At 47.4% G+C, this 13425-nt stretch overlaps 1 protein-coding gene across 4 annotated transcripts in view; it reads left to right on the top strand.

Moving 5' to 3' along the window:
- ulk1b (unc-51 like autophagy activating kinase 1) overlaps positions 1-13425 on the top strand; it is a 104491-nt gene that overhangs the window by 32502 nt on the left and 58564 nt on the right. For all 4 annotated transcript variants that reach the window (XM_078554532.1, XM_078554531.1, XM_078554530.1 and 1 more), the window contains exons 7-8: positions 3381-3454; positions 8394-8495. In XM_078554532.1, the coding sequence (XP_078410658.1) occupies positions 3381-3454; positions 8394-8495 (176 nt within the window). The remainder of the gene's footprint in view (positions 1-3380; positions 3455-8393; positions 8496-13425) is intronic.

Raw genomic sequence — 13425 nt, 5'->3', positions numbered from 1 at the left:
AACATGCTCCCTGCCGACACAGATCCAAGATTGGACGGTCAAAATCTAATATTGGATTGTCCAAGCAAAATCACAATATACCAACCGTCTCCGTGATATGTTTAACATTTCTCTGATATCTCACTCACCGCGAGTCAGCAACTTAAATGATTAATTTCACAGTTTGCAGCTCTCTCTGCTGCCCATATCCTAACTCTCTTCAATCTCCCAATCATCCATCATCCCACGTTCGCTGACCTCCATCAGGTCCCTGTTCAACAATGTCTTGGTTTTTAAATTCTCATCCTTGTTTTCATATCCTAGCGTGGCCTTTTCCCTCCCTATCTCTGTAATCTTTTCCAACCCCACAACTCTCAATGCTCCTTCAATTCTGGCCTCTTGCACATCTGATTTTAACCTCTCCACTACTGGCAGCTGTGCCTTCAACTGTCTTCACCACAGCTCTTAAATTCCCACCCTAAATCCCTCCACCTTAGTCTCTTCCTCTAAGAAGCTCCTTAAAGCTTACCCCTTTGGCCAGATGTTTAATCACCTCTACTAATGTCTCCTTAGGAGGCTCAGTGCCAGATGAATGACACCTCTGTGAAACGTTTTGGGACGTTTTAAGGCACTGTACAAATGCAAAACATTATCCTTTCCAGGCTTGGTTCATGTCTCTCTCCGTGAACGTTGCTGCTTCTCGTGCCATATTTAGTAATGACAGAGAAGAATTTAACAATGCTTAGAATAAAGAGTGTTGTTGGAAGGCTACGTTCCTGTTACAAAGAGAATAAGAATTGTAAATAATCAATAATCAAAACCAACCAGTTTGAGCCAGACCAGTTAACCAGGCTTCATCGAAAGCTGTGAGCTTTACTTAGTCCCAACAAGAAAATTTGCTTCTTTTCGGGTCTGGGCACCAACTTGTGTATCCGAAATGTGAGAAGTTGCCCAGAAATTGAGGCTCTTTCTGCCTGCTTTCTTCCTCCCCAAGTGTTTTCCTTGGCACTGTTACCCAATTGACTAGTTATTTCTGCTGTAGAAAATCTTGCTGTCCTTATCTGACCCTGAGTTCTTAGAGTCTGGTATCCCCTGCCCTGCAAGAAAAGCAAATACATTGAGTGCATTTAATAAAGATTTAACGTCATCCCATTTTCACCCCCCCCACTTTGCAACATCAACCCCCAGCTGAGCTTTTAACTCCCGTCACCCCTCCAGCGCCAAGACTGCCTATTTCTACCTCTGTAATATTGAATATCTCCAGGCCCTGCATCACCTGCTGCTGAAACCCTCAACCAGATATTATCTGTAAACGCAACTACCCCAGTGATCTCTGGCCAGCCTCCCACCCACCACCCTCTGGGAATTTGAGCTCATCCAAAACTGCGCTGTCCGTATCCAATTCATCCGCAAGTCCTGTTTGCCTTTTACCCCAAGCCTGAAATTGGCTTCCAGTCCCCCAACATTTAGTTTAAAGGTTCTCACCCTTGTCTTTAAATCCCTCGGTGGCCTCACCTGTCTCTGCACCATCCTCCGCCCCCTACAACCCTGGCTCATTCCACCTACCCAAATTTCCTGATCTGTGTTGCCCCGGAGCCTCCAGGGACTAAAAACCAGGAGGCTTCTGCAAGGAGAAACAATGCAGGGGCAGAAATAAATTCCTCTTTTAACATTCTTGTTTGCCTGTTATAAAAATATTGGAATGGTGGGGAAACACTTTTCGATGAACAGTCAAGAATCTGCCAACTAGGTCACAAAGGATTGAATTTTCGTGGCCTGGTGCTGGGATAGGAGACGGGGTGCTGGGAGAGTAGTGGGGAACCATCCCAATGTGCTCCCGCTGCTGGGGAAGTATCCCAGGGATGGCCCAGAGGCAGATCCTCTGCCTGCTCACCGGAGGAGAGAAACCAATGTGCACATTGAAGGCCCCAATTAGGGACCATTTCGAGTGCTGGCCGGTATTCAATCAGCAGCGAGGCGACTCCCTGCCTCGTAGGGAGGCCCTCAACTTAGCGGAGGAGACCTCCCAGCAGAAGGCATGGGGCCCATGGGAGTTGGAGGCCCTATTCCCCCCAAAGAGGGGGCCAGTTCCAGAAAAGGCTGCACTCACAGCCCGTATAATTCACCTGGAGGGAATTTCCTTCCAATCAGAGGGGTCTGTCTGCTTGGCCTCGCTGAAGTTGTATTTTAAACTTACCCCTGGGAGAGTGCCTCCATGTTGAGGTGCCCTCTTTATCCACCTCAGCAGCACCCATACCTCTGCCAGTGATGCTGTGAGGATCCAAAGCTGTGGGCCCTCTTTGGCTGGCGGCATCGAGGACCCACCTACCGTCCTTAATTGGTCACCTCCAAGCTCGCTACCCAATCAGGAGACCATCTCCAGGAATATGGCTGTACCGGCCTTATTGCCTGCAAGCTCAGGACTTCTGTTTGTTCCAAACGTTGGGATTCCAAATCCCATTGGGAAAATCCTGCCAGAAAGAGTTTTTTGGTATTCCAATTTGGTTGTAGGAAGGCAGGGCACAGTGACAATGAATGCGCCAGGTGCCCATTGGCGGGGATGGGGCAGTTGGAGACAGGAGGTCTTGTGATGAAATCTTCCAAGAAAATGTCCAACCAGAGTTAGACATCCCTACAGTTATGGGTTCAAAAGAGGAGGCTGGAAAACCTGCCAAAAATATTTCAAGTCATTCGTCAGCTGCAGAAATAGGCTTGGATGTGAATCGGGAGAGAGAGAAATCTTGTCAGAGATCTGCCCTGTCGAAGATCTGGCTCACTCCCTAGAAAGTCTCTCCTAACATGGGCCTACTTATCACATGGGATTGCCAACTCTAGTTGGATGTCTTCCTTGGGTTTCATCACATGGTTTCTTGTTTCAAATTGTCCCACCTGACATTCCCACAACTCCATTGCCCTGTTGTTTCATAGCCAATCAAAACATGAACAGACTCTTATCTGATTGAACTCTTGACTTAACCAATCAATGGCGTTTCTGCCCCACCTCCAGATTTTTTTGTGTGTGTGATTAAGTGGAAACACTCGGAGAAAATGAAAAAGAACTCAGTGTTTTAAATGTCCTGATGATTTTGCCCCCTTGTGTTTTTGCCTGCAGCTTCGGGCTGGAGATTGCTCTTTGATTCTTGGGAGACTCCAGAGCAATCCTGAAGGATTTGCAACCCTTTGGGGTGGTGATTCCTCCATGATGATAACAGTTAAAGGGTGTAACTTAACGAGTTATTTCCAATTGAGTGGAAATGATTGCTTTGATAACATGAGTGCACCCCAAACATGCTGGCTGTGTTACTTTGTTGAAAACCTCTTGTAATGTTTGAAGTGTAAACACAGTGCGGACTTGCTTTGGCAATATCGCTGAACCCTTTTCTCCTCTAATTTGAACACAGCTGACTTTGGCTTTGCCCGATATTTACAGACCAACATGTTGGCAGCAACTTTGTGTGGTTCGCCCATGTACATGGTGAGTATACACCCGAGTGAGTTTGAATTGTTTTGTTCTTAGTGTTTGATAGTGAAGTGGTTACATGACTAATCACCTCCAGAGAACGTGCCTTTCAAACCCACAGTGACATTTTGAGCATTAGGTTTCAGTTAAAAACATGGAAATTAAAAAAAGCAAATTACAGTTGAAAGTGACCATGAAGCTGTTGGACTGTCCCAAACTTTCAACTGGTTCCTTAATGTTCCTTTAGAGAGAAAGACTTTCATTTATGTGGTGCCTTTCACAATGTCCCGAAGTGCTTTACAGCCAGTGAGTACTTTTTGACGTCATTGTTGTAATGTAAGAAATGCAGCAGCCAATTTACACACAGCAAGATCCCACAGATAGCAATGTGACAATCTGTTTTCTTTGGTGATGACTGAGGGATAAATATTGGCCGGGGGGGAGTGGGGAGTGGGAAGCCCCCCAACCCCTGCTCTTCTTCGAAATAGTGAGATGGGATTTTTTATTCCTCTCCTGCGAGGGAGTGGCTTAACTTCTCATCTTCAAGATGGCCCCTCCGACAGTGCAGCGTTCCCTCAGTAAACTGCCACCTTTACCAGGTCTGGCCTATGTGTGACTCCAAACCCCACACCAGTGCGGTTCACTCTTGTTAGGCCAGCTCGCAGGGCAGTTAAGTTACTAAGACCTCCCACCACCTTCTCGAAGACGACTAGCAATAGGCAAAAAATGCCGGCGAAACCTGACACCCTGCGAATGAATTTTAAAAAGCCTTCTAATCGTGCAATAAAATTAGACAAGAGCAAGATATGCAGGTACCATGATCCTATATATTGCAACTTTCAGCTACAATATCACTGACATCATATTACGTATACTTACATTAGTGGCCTATCACCCACTGTGCTTGCTGCTCTACATTGGCACCCAGTCCACCAACCATGTGGTCATGAAGTTCTCATCCTGATGTTGAAATGCCTCCTTGTCTTTGACCCTTCCTATCTCTGTAGCCTCCTCCAGCTGTACAATCCTCCAAGAACTCTTGTGTGTTTCCAGCTCTGGCCTCTGGGGCATTTCCCTCTCCCGTTGCTCCACCTGCTGTGCTGTAAGCCGTGTGGACATCCTGAATCTCTGCCGCTCCACCACTCCTCCCTTTTAAGATGTTCCCTAAAAGCTACCGATAATAATCCGGAGAATGAGAGTTCAACCCTAGCGTGCACATGGGCGGGATTCAGCCCTCGTTGGCCGGGAGCGGCCGCGAAGCTGCCCGCGATCAGGCCCCGACATGTATTTCTCGCTGGCTGACCAGTTAACAGCCAGTCAGCGTGAAACGCGCGTTGCAGCGCTCTACGCTGCCGGGGTGGGGGCGGGAGGAGCCCGAGCGCGGAAGTGCATACATGCACGGGAACGCGCGCGCGGTAAAAGCTCCTTGAGCTGCCTCGGAGCTTCAGATTTTTAGCAATAAAAGTAAAGATATTAAAAATAATGAAAACATGTCCCCTCCTGTGACTCTATCACATGAGCAGGGACATGTTAAACATGAGCGTTAGGAGTTCGTAATTTTTTTTAAAAATCACTGGTGGAAACCTCGTCCCGCCCGTGGATGAGGTTTCGCCAAAAATGCGAAGGCCGCTTGGCCTATTCGCCCGCCCACCCGCCGACCGAACGGTCAGATGGGCAGCAAAATATTCGAGTCAGTTTATTGATTAAGGGCCTTTGTTAGGCCGCTTCATTGTCGGCGGGCGCGCTGACAACTCCCGCACAGGCCCACAGACCGAAATATCGCGTGAGTGCGCGATGGTGTCGGGACACTCGCCCGTCGTCATCGTGCGTCATCTTACGCTCGTCCGGGTCGGGTCCGCGCCCGCCCGACAAGAAAAAACATTCAGCCCCGTGAGAAATTTGATTCCTTTTTTTTTCAAATGAAACCGTCGGGAAATATAAAGCCGGTCTCAGTAAAAGTGACTGTGAGACTGTTGTCGTTAAAAACCCCACTGGTTCGCTAATGCTCCTTTCGGAGAATGAAACCTGCTGCCCTTACCCAGCCTGGGCCTCTGTGACTTAATCCCGCACCCACATGACTGACCCCTGACAGCTCCTCAAAGTGGTCACTCTGTTGTATCAAGCCTGATAACTGATGGCTCCCCAGCATCTTAAGGCAAAAACAGAAACAGAAATACCTGGAAAAACTCAGCAGGTCTGGCAGCATCGGCGGAGAAGAGTACAGAAGTTCTATTGGAGGGTCATGAGGACTCGAAACGTCAACTGTGCTCTTCTCCGCCGATGCTGCCAGACCTGCTGAGTTTTTCCAGGCATTTCTGTTTCTGTTTTTGTTTTGGATTTCCAGCATCCGCAGTTTTTTGTTTTTTATCTTCTTAAGGCGACTGGGGATGGCCAACGAACGCTGACCTTGCCAGTGATGCCCACATCCCTAGCATGAGTTGTAAATAAATAGTGTCATCGGGCCCAGGTTACTGTGTATGCTGCCTTCAATAGTTGTCACTAGTAACATGGGTGAGGCTGATAGGATAACACCTCATTATCACCCGGTCGCCCAGTCATCTGACCAGTTGCCCATTTGTCATTTCTCAGCATGATGTCTGGAGAGGTTTGAGCCAAACCCAATCCTTTGGGATTATTTGGCAAAGAATTTCCAAAGAGCTGCCATCCCTGGCCCCCTCTCCCTTATGTCGTAAATTCACTGGGCGTAGGCCCAAAGAGTTTGTGTTGCCACGGTGACCAACTCTTGAGGGGAGAAAATAAGGGATACCTCGCCACGAGAGACTGTGGGAGCGAAGGAGTGGGGTGCTGAGGGGAACCAGAGGAGCTGGGGAGGTACTGACAGGAGCTCGAGGGTTTGGTTGGTTGGGGGGGGGGGGTTCTAGCGGGATGGTAGGAGCTGGGGGAGGGTGGGGTTTGGTTTTGAGCCTGGACTCAGGCCTGAGGCCGCCTCCACCACCTGACCGAACTTTGTAAACAACCCCCCAGGGTGGTTGCTCAACCTGTGGGTGCATTTGTTGCAAAGCTACAACAGTGGAACACAAGCAGCTCTGAGGAAACACAGCTGTTCAGCCTATCTCTGCCAGGTCGATGAAATATCTACCCATGTGTCTGGATCTATTTAAATCGTACATTATACCGAGGCACTGCTTCCCTGACGAGTGGTTGTAAAAGATCCCATGACATTATCTTGAAGAAGAGCAAGAATTGTTCTCTTGACCAATATTTATCTCAATTAAGCAGCAAGAATGCATTGTTGTGAAACAATGAATAAAAACAAAGGCCAAGGTTTCTGATGCAACTTTGTCTTTACTGGAGCAGTAGAGCAACTGCATGGAAAGTGAATAGACTTAACTTTTCCAAGCCAGTGATTCATGTATTAGTCTGTTAGCTGATGTAACTCTTGCTCAGATCCTATAACAGGTTGTTATGAATCATTAGTCAAACATCAACTGGGTTTGTTTACCTTCTAAGGTTAGAATTTTACCACAGAAACCACAGATTAGAAACAAAAACTTTTTGCAAGAGGAAAGCAACAGGACATTGCGTGCATCTCTGAGGTCCTGGTTACCAGGCCCCCCTCCCTCTCCGCCACCCCCACCACCCTTCTCAGCTGTTCAACCTTAAAGCATTCACACTGATATACTGCTTTTCATTGATCTCATCACGTCCCAGAGTCACTGGGACAAAATCCTGGGACTCCCTCCCTAACAGCGCTGTGGGTGTCCCTCCACCACAGGGACTGCAGCGGTTCAAGAAGGCAGCTCACCCACCACCTTCTCAAGGGGCAATTGGGGACGGCCAATAAATGCTGCCCTAGTCAGCAACACCCACATCCTGTGAAAGAATAAAGATGTTAAAAAAAGGCCCTATCCAGCCGATGTAATACTTGTAATTTTAAGCTGTAATGACTGTTGTAATGTGGAGAACACAGCAGCCAATTTGCACACAGCAAGATCCCACAGACAGACACCTTGCGGGGAGACAGTTTCAAACTACCCAGTTGTGTGAAGAAGTGCTTCCCGATTTCCCTCCAGAATAACCTGGCTCTCATTTTAAATGATGTCCCCTCGTTTCTCTTTCCTCCATCAGGGGAAATAGTTTCTCTCCATCCGCCCTATAAACACCTCGATTAGATCATTCCCTCAACTTTCTAAATTCAAGGGAAGACAATCCAAATTAATATGGTAAGTCCTCAAAATTTAACCCCTTAAGCTCCAGTAGCATTCTAGTGAAGCTGTGCTTACTAAGCAAGACCCAAAGGCAGTGGCTGCATCATGTTGCTGTTTGTGGGATCTTGCTGTGTGCAAGCTCGCTGCTGCATTTTTCACAACACAACAGTCATTACACCTCAAAAATAAAATGACTGCATTGGCTGTAAAGGACTTTGTAAAAAATATAGATTTATTTTTTCACGGGATGTGGGTTTTGCTGACTAGGCCAGCATTTATTGCCCATCTCCAATTGCCCTTGAGAAGGTGGTGGTGAGCTGCCTTCTTGAACCGCTGCAGTCCCCGTGGTGTGGGTACACCCACAGTGCTGTTAGGGGAGGGAGTTCCAGGATTTTGACTCATCAACTTTGGGATGTGCTGAGAGTTTTCAAGACCTGAGATCAAGTAGGTTGTTGTTGGGTAAGGGTAGCAAGGGATATGAAGCAGAGGCGGATAAATGGGGTTGAGGTACAGTTGAGCCATGATCTAATTCAGTGACAGAGCAGGTTCGAGGGGCCTGAATAGCGAACCTCATGTTCCTATTTTCCCTTTCAATGTGGGATTGATACCATTTGATAAATAGGCCTGGACTAAGTCTGCTTTTCCGCATCACTTCTCCACAGAAAAAATTGTGCAGACTCAGTATTTGAATTTGAGAGATTTTTTTCTGGAGAAATTGAAACGTTCAGTGTTTTTGTTTTTGATGAAGCCACGATTCTAACTTCTCTCTGGCCGTCTGTCACCAGGCTCCGGAAGTTATCATGTCCCAGCATTATGATGCCAAGGCCGACCTGTGGAGTATTGGGACTATTGTGTACCAGTGCCTGACTGGCAAAGCCCCTTTCCAGGTAAGCAGTCTTCATCGCCTACCTCGTGCTGCTGGATACATGTGGCTAGGCTGACACCTGTAACCCTTCAAAGCCTCAAGCACCGGAAAGCGTTGACCTGCCTCTTCTACTTCCCACCTTACGAAAGACCTCCTGAGGTTATGAAATAGACAATAAAAATACGTGTTCTTTCTTTATCCATTCCCCAGCCTGTGTGAGAAGGACAGACTTACGCAGCCCCGGGACATCCCAAAGCACTTTACAGCCAATAAAGTGCTTCGTGAAGCACAGTCACTGCTGTAATGTTAAAACACAGCCTCCAATTTGAGCACAGCAAGCTCCCACAAGCAGCAACGGAATAATGACCCAATGATCTGATTTTCCAAGGCTGAGATAGACAAGATTTTTAATCAGTAAGGGAATCAAGGGTTACGGGGGAAGAGGCAGGAAAGTGGAGTTGAGGATTATCAAATCAGCCATGATCTCATTGAATGGTGGAGCAGACTCGATGGACTGAATGGCCTACTTCTGTCTTATGGTCTTATATTGACCAACTGGGATGGCCAGCACTCCAGACCAGCCTAGAGGCCCTCCCCTTCCTGCTCGAGTGCAGGTGCAGCTAAAAGCCCCCTATAAAAGAATTCCACACCCCCACCCCTGCACAGTGGTGTCCTGGCCAATTAAATTTTTTTTTTAAAGAGTTGGTGAATGGGCGGGTGCCTTTATGCTGAAGCGGCCTCTCTGCTACTTACCCTTTACAGCAGGCTACTGCTTCGCGCAAGCTGCTGGGCCTTTCATTGGCCTTCCAGCTCTGAGAGTCCACCTGGTGGCAGCCCGCTCTCCTTAAATGGATAGGAGACCGTTCCCTGTGAAAATGCCATTAAGTGATTTCTCTCCCCCCGGGGCGGGTTCAGCAGCCTGTAACAGTCCCGACCTCTGTCTGACACCCCCAGAGGGAAAATCCAGCTCAGGATATCTGTACTCCAGATGCACAGTGAAGATGGAGTTAACTGCAGTTAGATTGTTGCCCCCAAGGTTTTCTTCAGAAAACTTGAATTATTGTTTATCTATCAAGGAAGCGGAGGGGGGAGGGAGGGGGAGAGATGCTGTTAACTATCCAGTGATCACTGAACAAATTCAAAAATACCTGGAAAAACTCAGCAGGTCTGGCAGCATCTGCGGAGAGGAACACAGTTAACGTTTCGAGTCCGTATGACTCTTCATCAGAACTAAGGAAAAATGGGAAAGGGGTGAAATATAAGCTGGTTTAAGGTGGGGTGGGGGGGGGGTGGTGGGAGACAGGTAGAGCTGGATAGAGGGCCAGGGTTAGGTGGAGATAACCAAAAGATGTCATAGACAAAAGGACAAAGAGGTGTTGACGGTGGTGATATTATCTAAGGAACGTGATAATAGGTGACATTAAAGGTAGAAAGCAGGATGAGCAAGGGACAGATAGCCCTAGTGGGGGTGGGGTGGGGGGAAGGGATCGAAATAGGCTAAAGGGTAGAGATAAAACAATGGATGGAAATACATTTAAAAATAATGGAAATAGGTGGAAAAAGAAAAATATATAAATTATTGGAACAAGGGGGATCGGAAAGGGGGTGGGGATGGAGGAGAGAGTTCATGATCTAAAGTTGTTGAACTCAATATTCAGTCTGGAAGGCTGTAAAATGCCTAGTTGGAAGATGAGGTGCTGTTCCTCCAGTTTGCGTTGAGCTTCACTGGAACAATGCAGCAGGCCAAGGACGGACATGTGGGCATGAGAGCAGGGCGGAGTGTTGAAATGGCAAGCGACAGGGAGGTCTGGGTCATGCTTGCGGACAGACCGAAGGTGTTCCGCAAAGCAGTCGCCCAGTCTGCATTTGGTCTCTCCAATGTAGAGGAAATCGCATTGGGAGCAACGAATGCAGTAGACTAAATTGAGGGAAGTGCAAGTGAAATGCTGCTTCACTTGAAAGGAGTGTTTGGGCCCTTGGACGGTGAGGAGGGGGGAAGTAAAGGGGCCCAAACACTCCTTTCAAGTGAAGCAGCATTTCACTTGCACTTCCCTCAATTTAGTCTATTGCATTTGTTGCTCCCAATGCGATTTCCTCTACATTGGAGAGACCAAACGCAGAGTGGGTGACCGCTTTGCGAAACACCTTCGGTCTGTCCGCACGCATTACCCAGACCTCCCTGTCGCTTGCCATTTCAACACTCCACCCTGCTCTCATGCCCACATGTCTGTCCTTGGCTTGCTGCATTGTTCCAGTGAAGCTCAACGCAAACTGGAGGAACAGCACCTCACCTTCCGACTAGGCACTTTACAGCCTTCCGGGCTGAATATTGAGTTCAACAACTTTAGATCATGAGCTCTCTCCTCCATCCCCATCCCCTTTCCGATTCCCCTTGTTCCAATAATTTATATATATTTTTCTTTTCCCGCCTATTTCCATTATTTTTAAATGTATTTCCATCCATTGTTTTATCTCTACCTTTTAGCCTATTTCGATCCTCCCCACCCCACCCCCACTAGGGCTATCTGTCCCTTGCTCGTCCTGCTTTCTACCCTTAATGTCCCCATTAGCACATTTCTTAGCTAATATCACCACCATCAACACCTCTTTGTCCTTTTGTCTGTGACATCTTTTGGTTATCTCCACCTATCACTGGCCCTTTATCCAGCTCTACCTGTCCCACCACCCCCCCTTAAACCAGCTTATGTTTCACCTCTTTTCTATTTTTCCTTAGTTCTGATGAAGAGTCATTCGGACTCGAAACGTTAACTGTGTTCCTCTCCGCAGATGCTGCCAGACCTGCAGAGTTTTTCCAGGTATTTTTGTTCTAGATTTCCAGCATCCGCAGTATTTTGCTTTTATCTTAGTGATCACTGAAACCGCTCTTCAGGGAAATTGCTCATTGCCTGCTAATGATGTTCCATTCAGACCATTGTTATGCATTATCTCAATGATGTAGGAGGGAGACAGCAGTGATTTTTTTCAAGTTAATAGTGATGCAATTAGCTTGTGCCTGTACAAGAGGAGCGAGGAAATTAAATGATTGCTCTTGTTCACAATTAATGAGCGGAAATTTGTTTAATTTCTCTTTTATGCTAAAACAATGGTGTGACTCGATTAGAATGATTCAGTCCTCTGACCTCCTGGACTGTTGAGGACTGCAAACCAGAATACAGTTCAATGGGTTAGCGTTCCTGCAGCTAATGTTCATTCTAACCATTTAACAAAAACGACACTTACACCTCACAGGGTCAAAATCGTTTTACAGCAAAGATGTGTTCTTAGGCAGTTAGTGGCTGGGTCCTTTCAGGTCCATGTCTAAATGCAGCAAGACCTGAGCAAAAATCTAGGCTTGGGTTTCATCAACGACCTTCCTTCCATCATTAGGTCAGAAGTGGGGATGTTCGCTGATTGCACAATGTTCAGCACCATTCACGACTCCTCAGATACTGAAGCAGCCCATGTCCAAATGCAGCAAGACCCGGACAATATCCAGGCTTGGGCTGACAAGTGGCAAGTAACATTCGCGCCACACAACTGCCACTCAATGACCATCTCCAACAAGAGAAAATCTAACCATTGCCCCTTGATGATCAATGGTATTACCATCACTGAATCCCCCACTATCAACATCCTGGGGCTACCATTGACCAGAAACTGAACTGGACTAGCCATATAAATACTCTAGCTAAAAGAGCAGGTCAGAGGCTGGGAATTCTGCAGAGAGTAAATCACATCCCGACTCCCCAAAGCCTGTCCACCATCTACAAGGCACAAGTCAGGAGTGATGGAATACTCTTCTCTTGCCTGGATGAGTGAAGCTCTCACAACACTGAATAAGCTTGACACTGTCCAGGAAAAAAGCAGCCTGCTTGATTGGCACGATATCCACAAACATTCAACCTCCACCATTGATGCACAAAGGCAGCAGTGTGTACCATCTACAAGATGCACTGCAGAAAATCACCAAGGCTCCGTGGCACCTTCCAAACCCACTTCACTACCATCTAGAAGGACAAGGGCAGCAGACACATGGGATCACCACCATCTTGAAGTTCCTCTCCAAGTCACTCACCAATCTGACTTGAAAATATATCGGCCGTTCCTTCACTGTCACTGGGTCAAAATCCTGGAACTCCCTCCCTAACAGCACTGTGGGTGTACCTACACCACATGGACTGCAGCGGTTCAAGAAGGCAGCTCACCACCACCTTCTTGAGGGCAATTGGGGATGGGCAATAAACGCTGGCCCAGCCAGCGACGCCCATATCCCGTAAATGAATAAAAAAGAGTACGTGGAATCAGAAAGCTAGGGAAGAGCCACATTAGAGAGAACGCCTCACAGCTAATGACCATCAGAAAGGTCATGGGTTCAAGTCCCATTTCTGAGGTTTGCGCACAAAATCTCGGCTGACACTCCCAGTGCAGTACTGTGGGAGTGCTGCACTGTCAGAGGTGCTGTCTTTCAAATGAGACCTTAAACCGAGGCCTCGCCTACTGTCTTGGGCGAATGAGAAAGATCCCTCGACCATTTCAAAGATAAGTGGAAGATTTTTCACCATTGTCTCAGTCAATATTCCTCAACTAATAGCATTAAAAAAACGGTTACCTGGTCATTTATCTCATTGCTGTTTCTGGGAACTTGCACGTAAATTTTCAGTCAATGCATTATAGATACACCCACAGTGCTGTTAGGAAGGGAGTTCCAGGATTTTGACCCACCGACAGTGAAGGAACGGCGATATATTTCCAAGTCAGGATGGTGAGTGACTTGGAGGAGAATGTCCAGGTGGTGGTGTTCCCACGTGTCTGCTGCCCTTGTCCTTCAAGGTGGTAGAGATCATGGCTTTGGAAGGTGCTGTCAGAGGAGCATTGGTGAGTTGCCGCAGTGCATCTTGTAAATGATACACACTGCTGCCACTGTGCATCGGTGGTGGGTGGAGTGAATGTTT

Source organism: Cetorhinus maximus, chromosome 12 (genome assembly GCF_964194155.1).
Source record: "Cetorhinus maximus chromosome 12, sCetMax3.hap1.1, whole genome shotgun sequence".
NCBI classification, from domain to species: Eukaryota; Metazoa; Chordata; class Chondrichthyes; order Lamniformes; family Cetorhinidae; genus Cetorhinus; species Cetorhinus maximus.
This window is presented reverse-complemented; position numbering and strand designations above follow the sequence as displayed.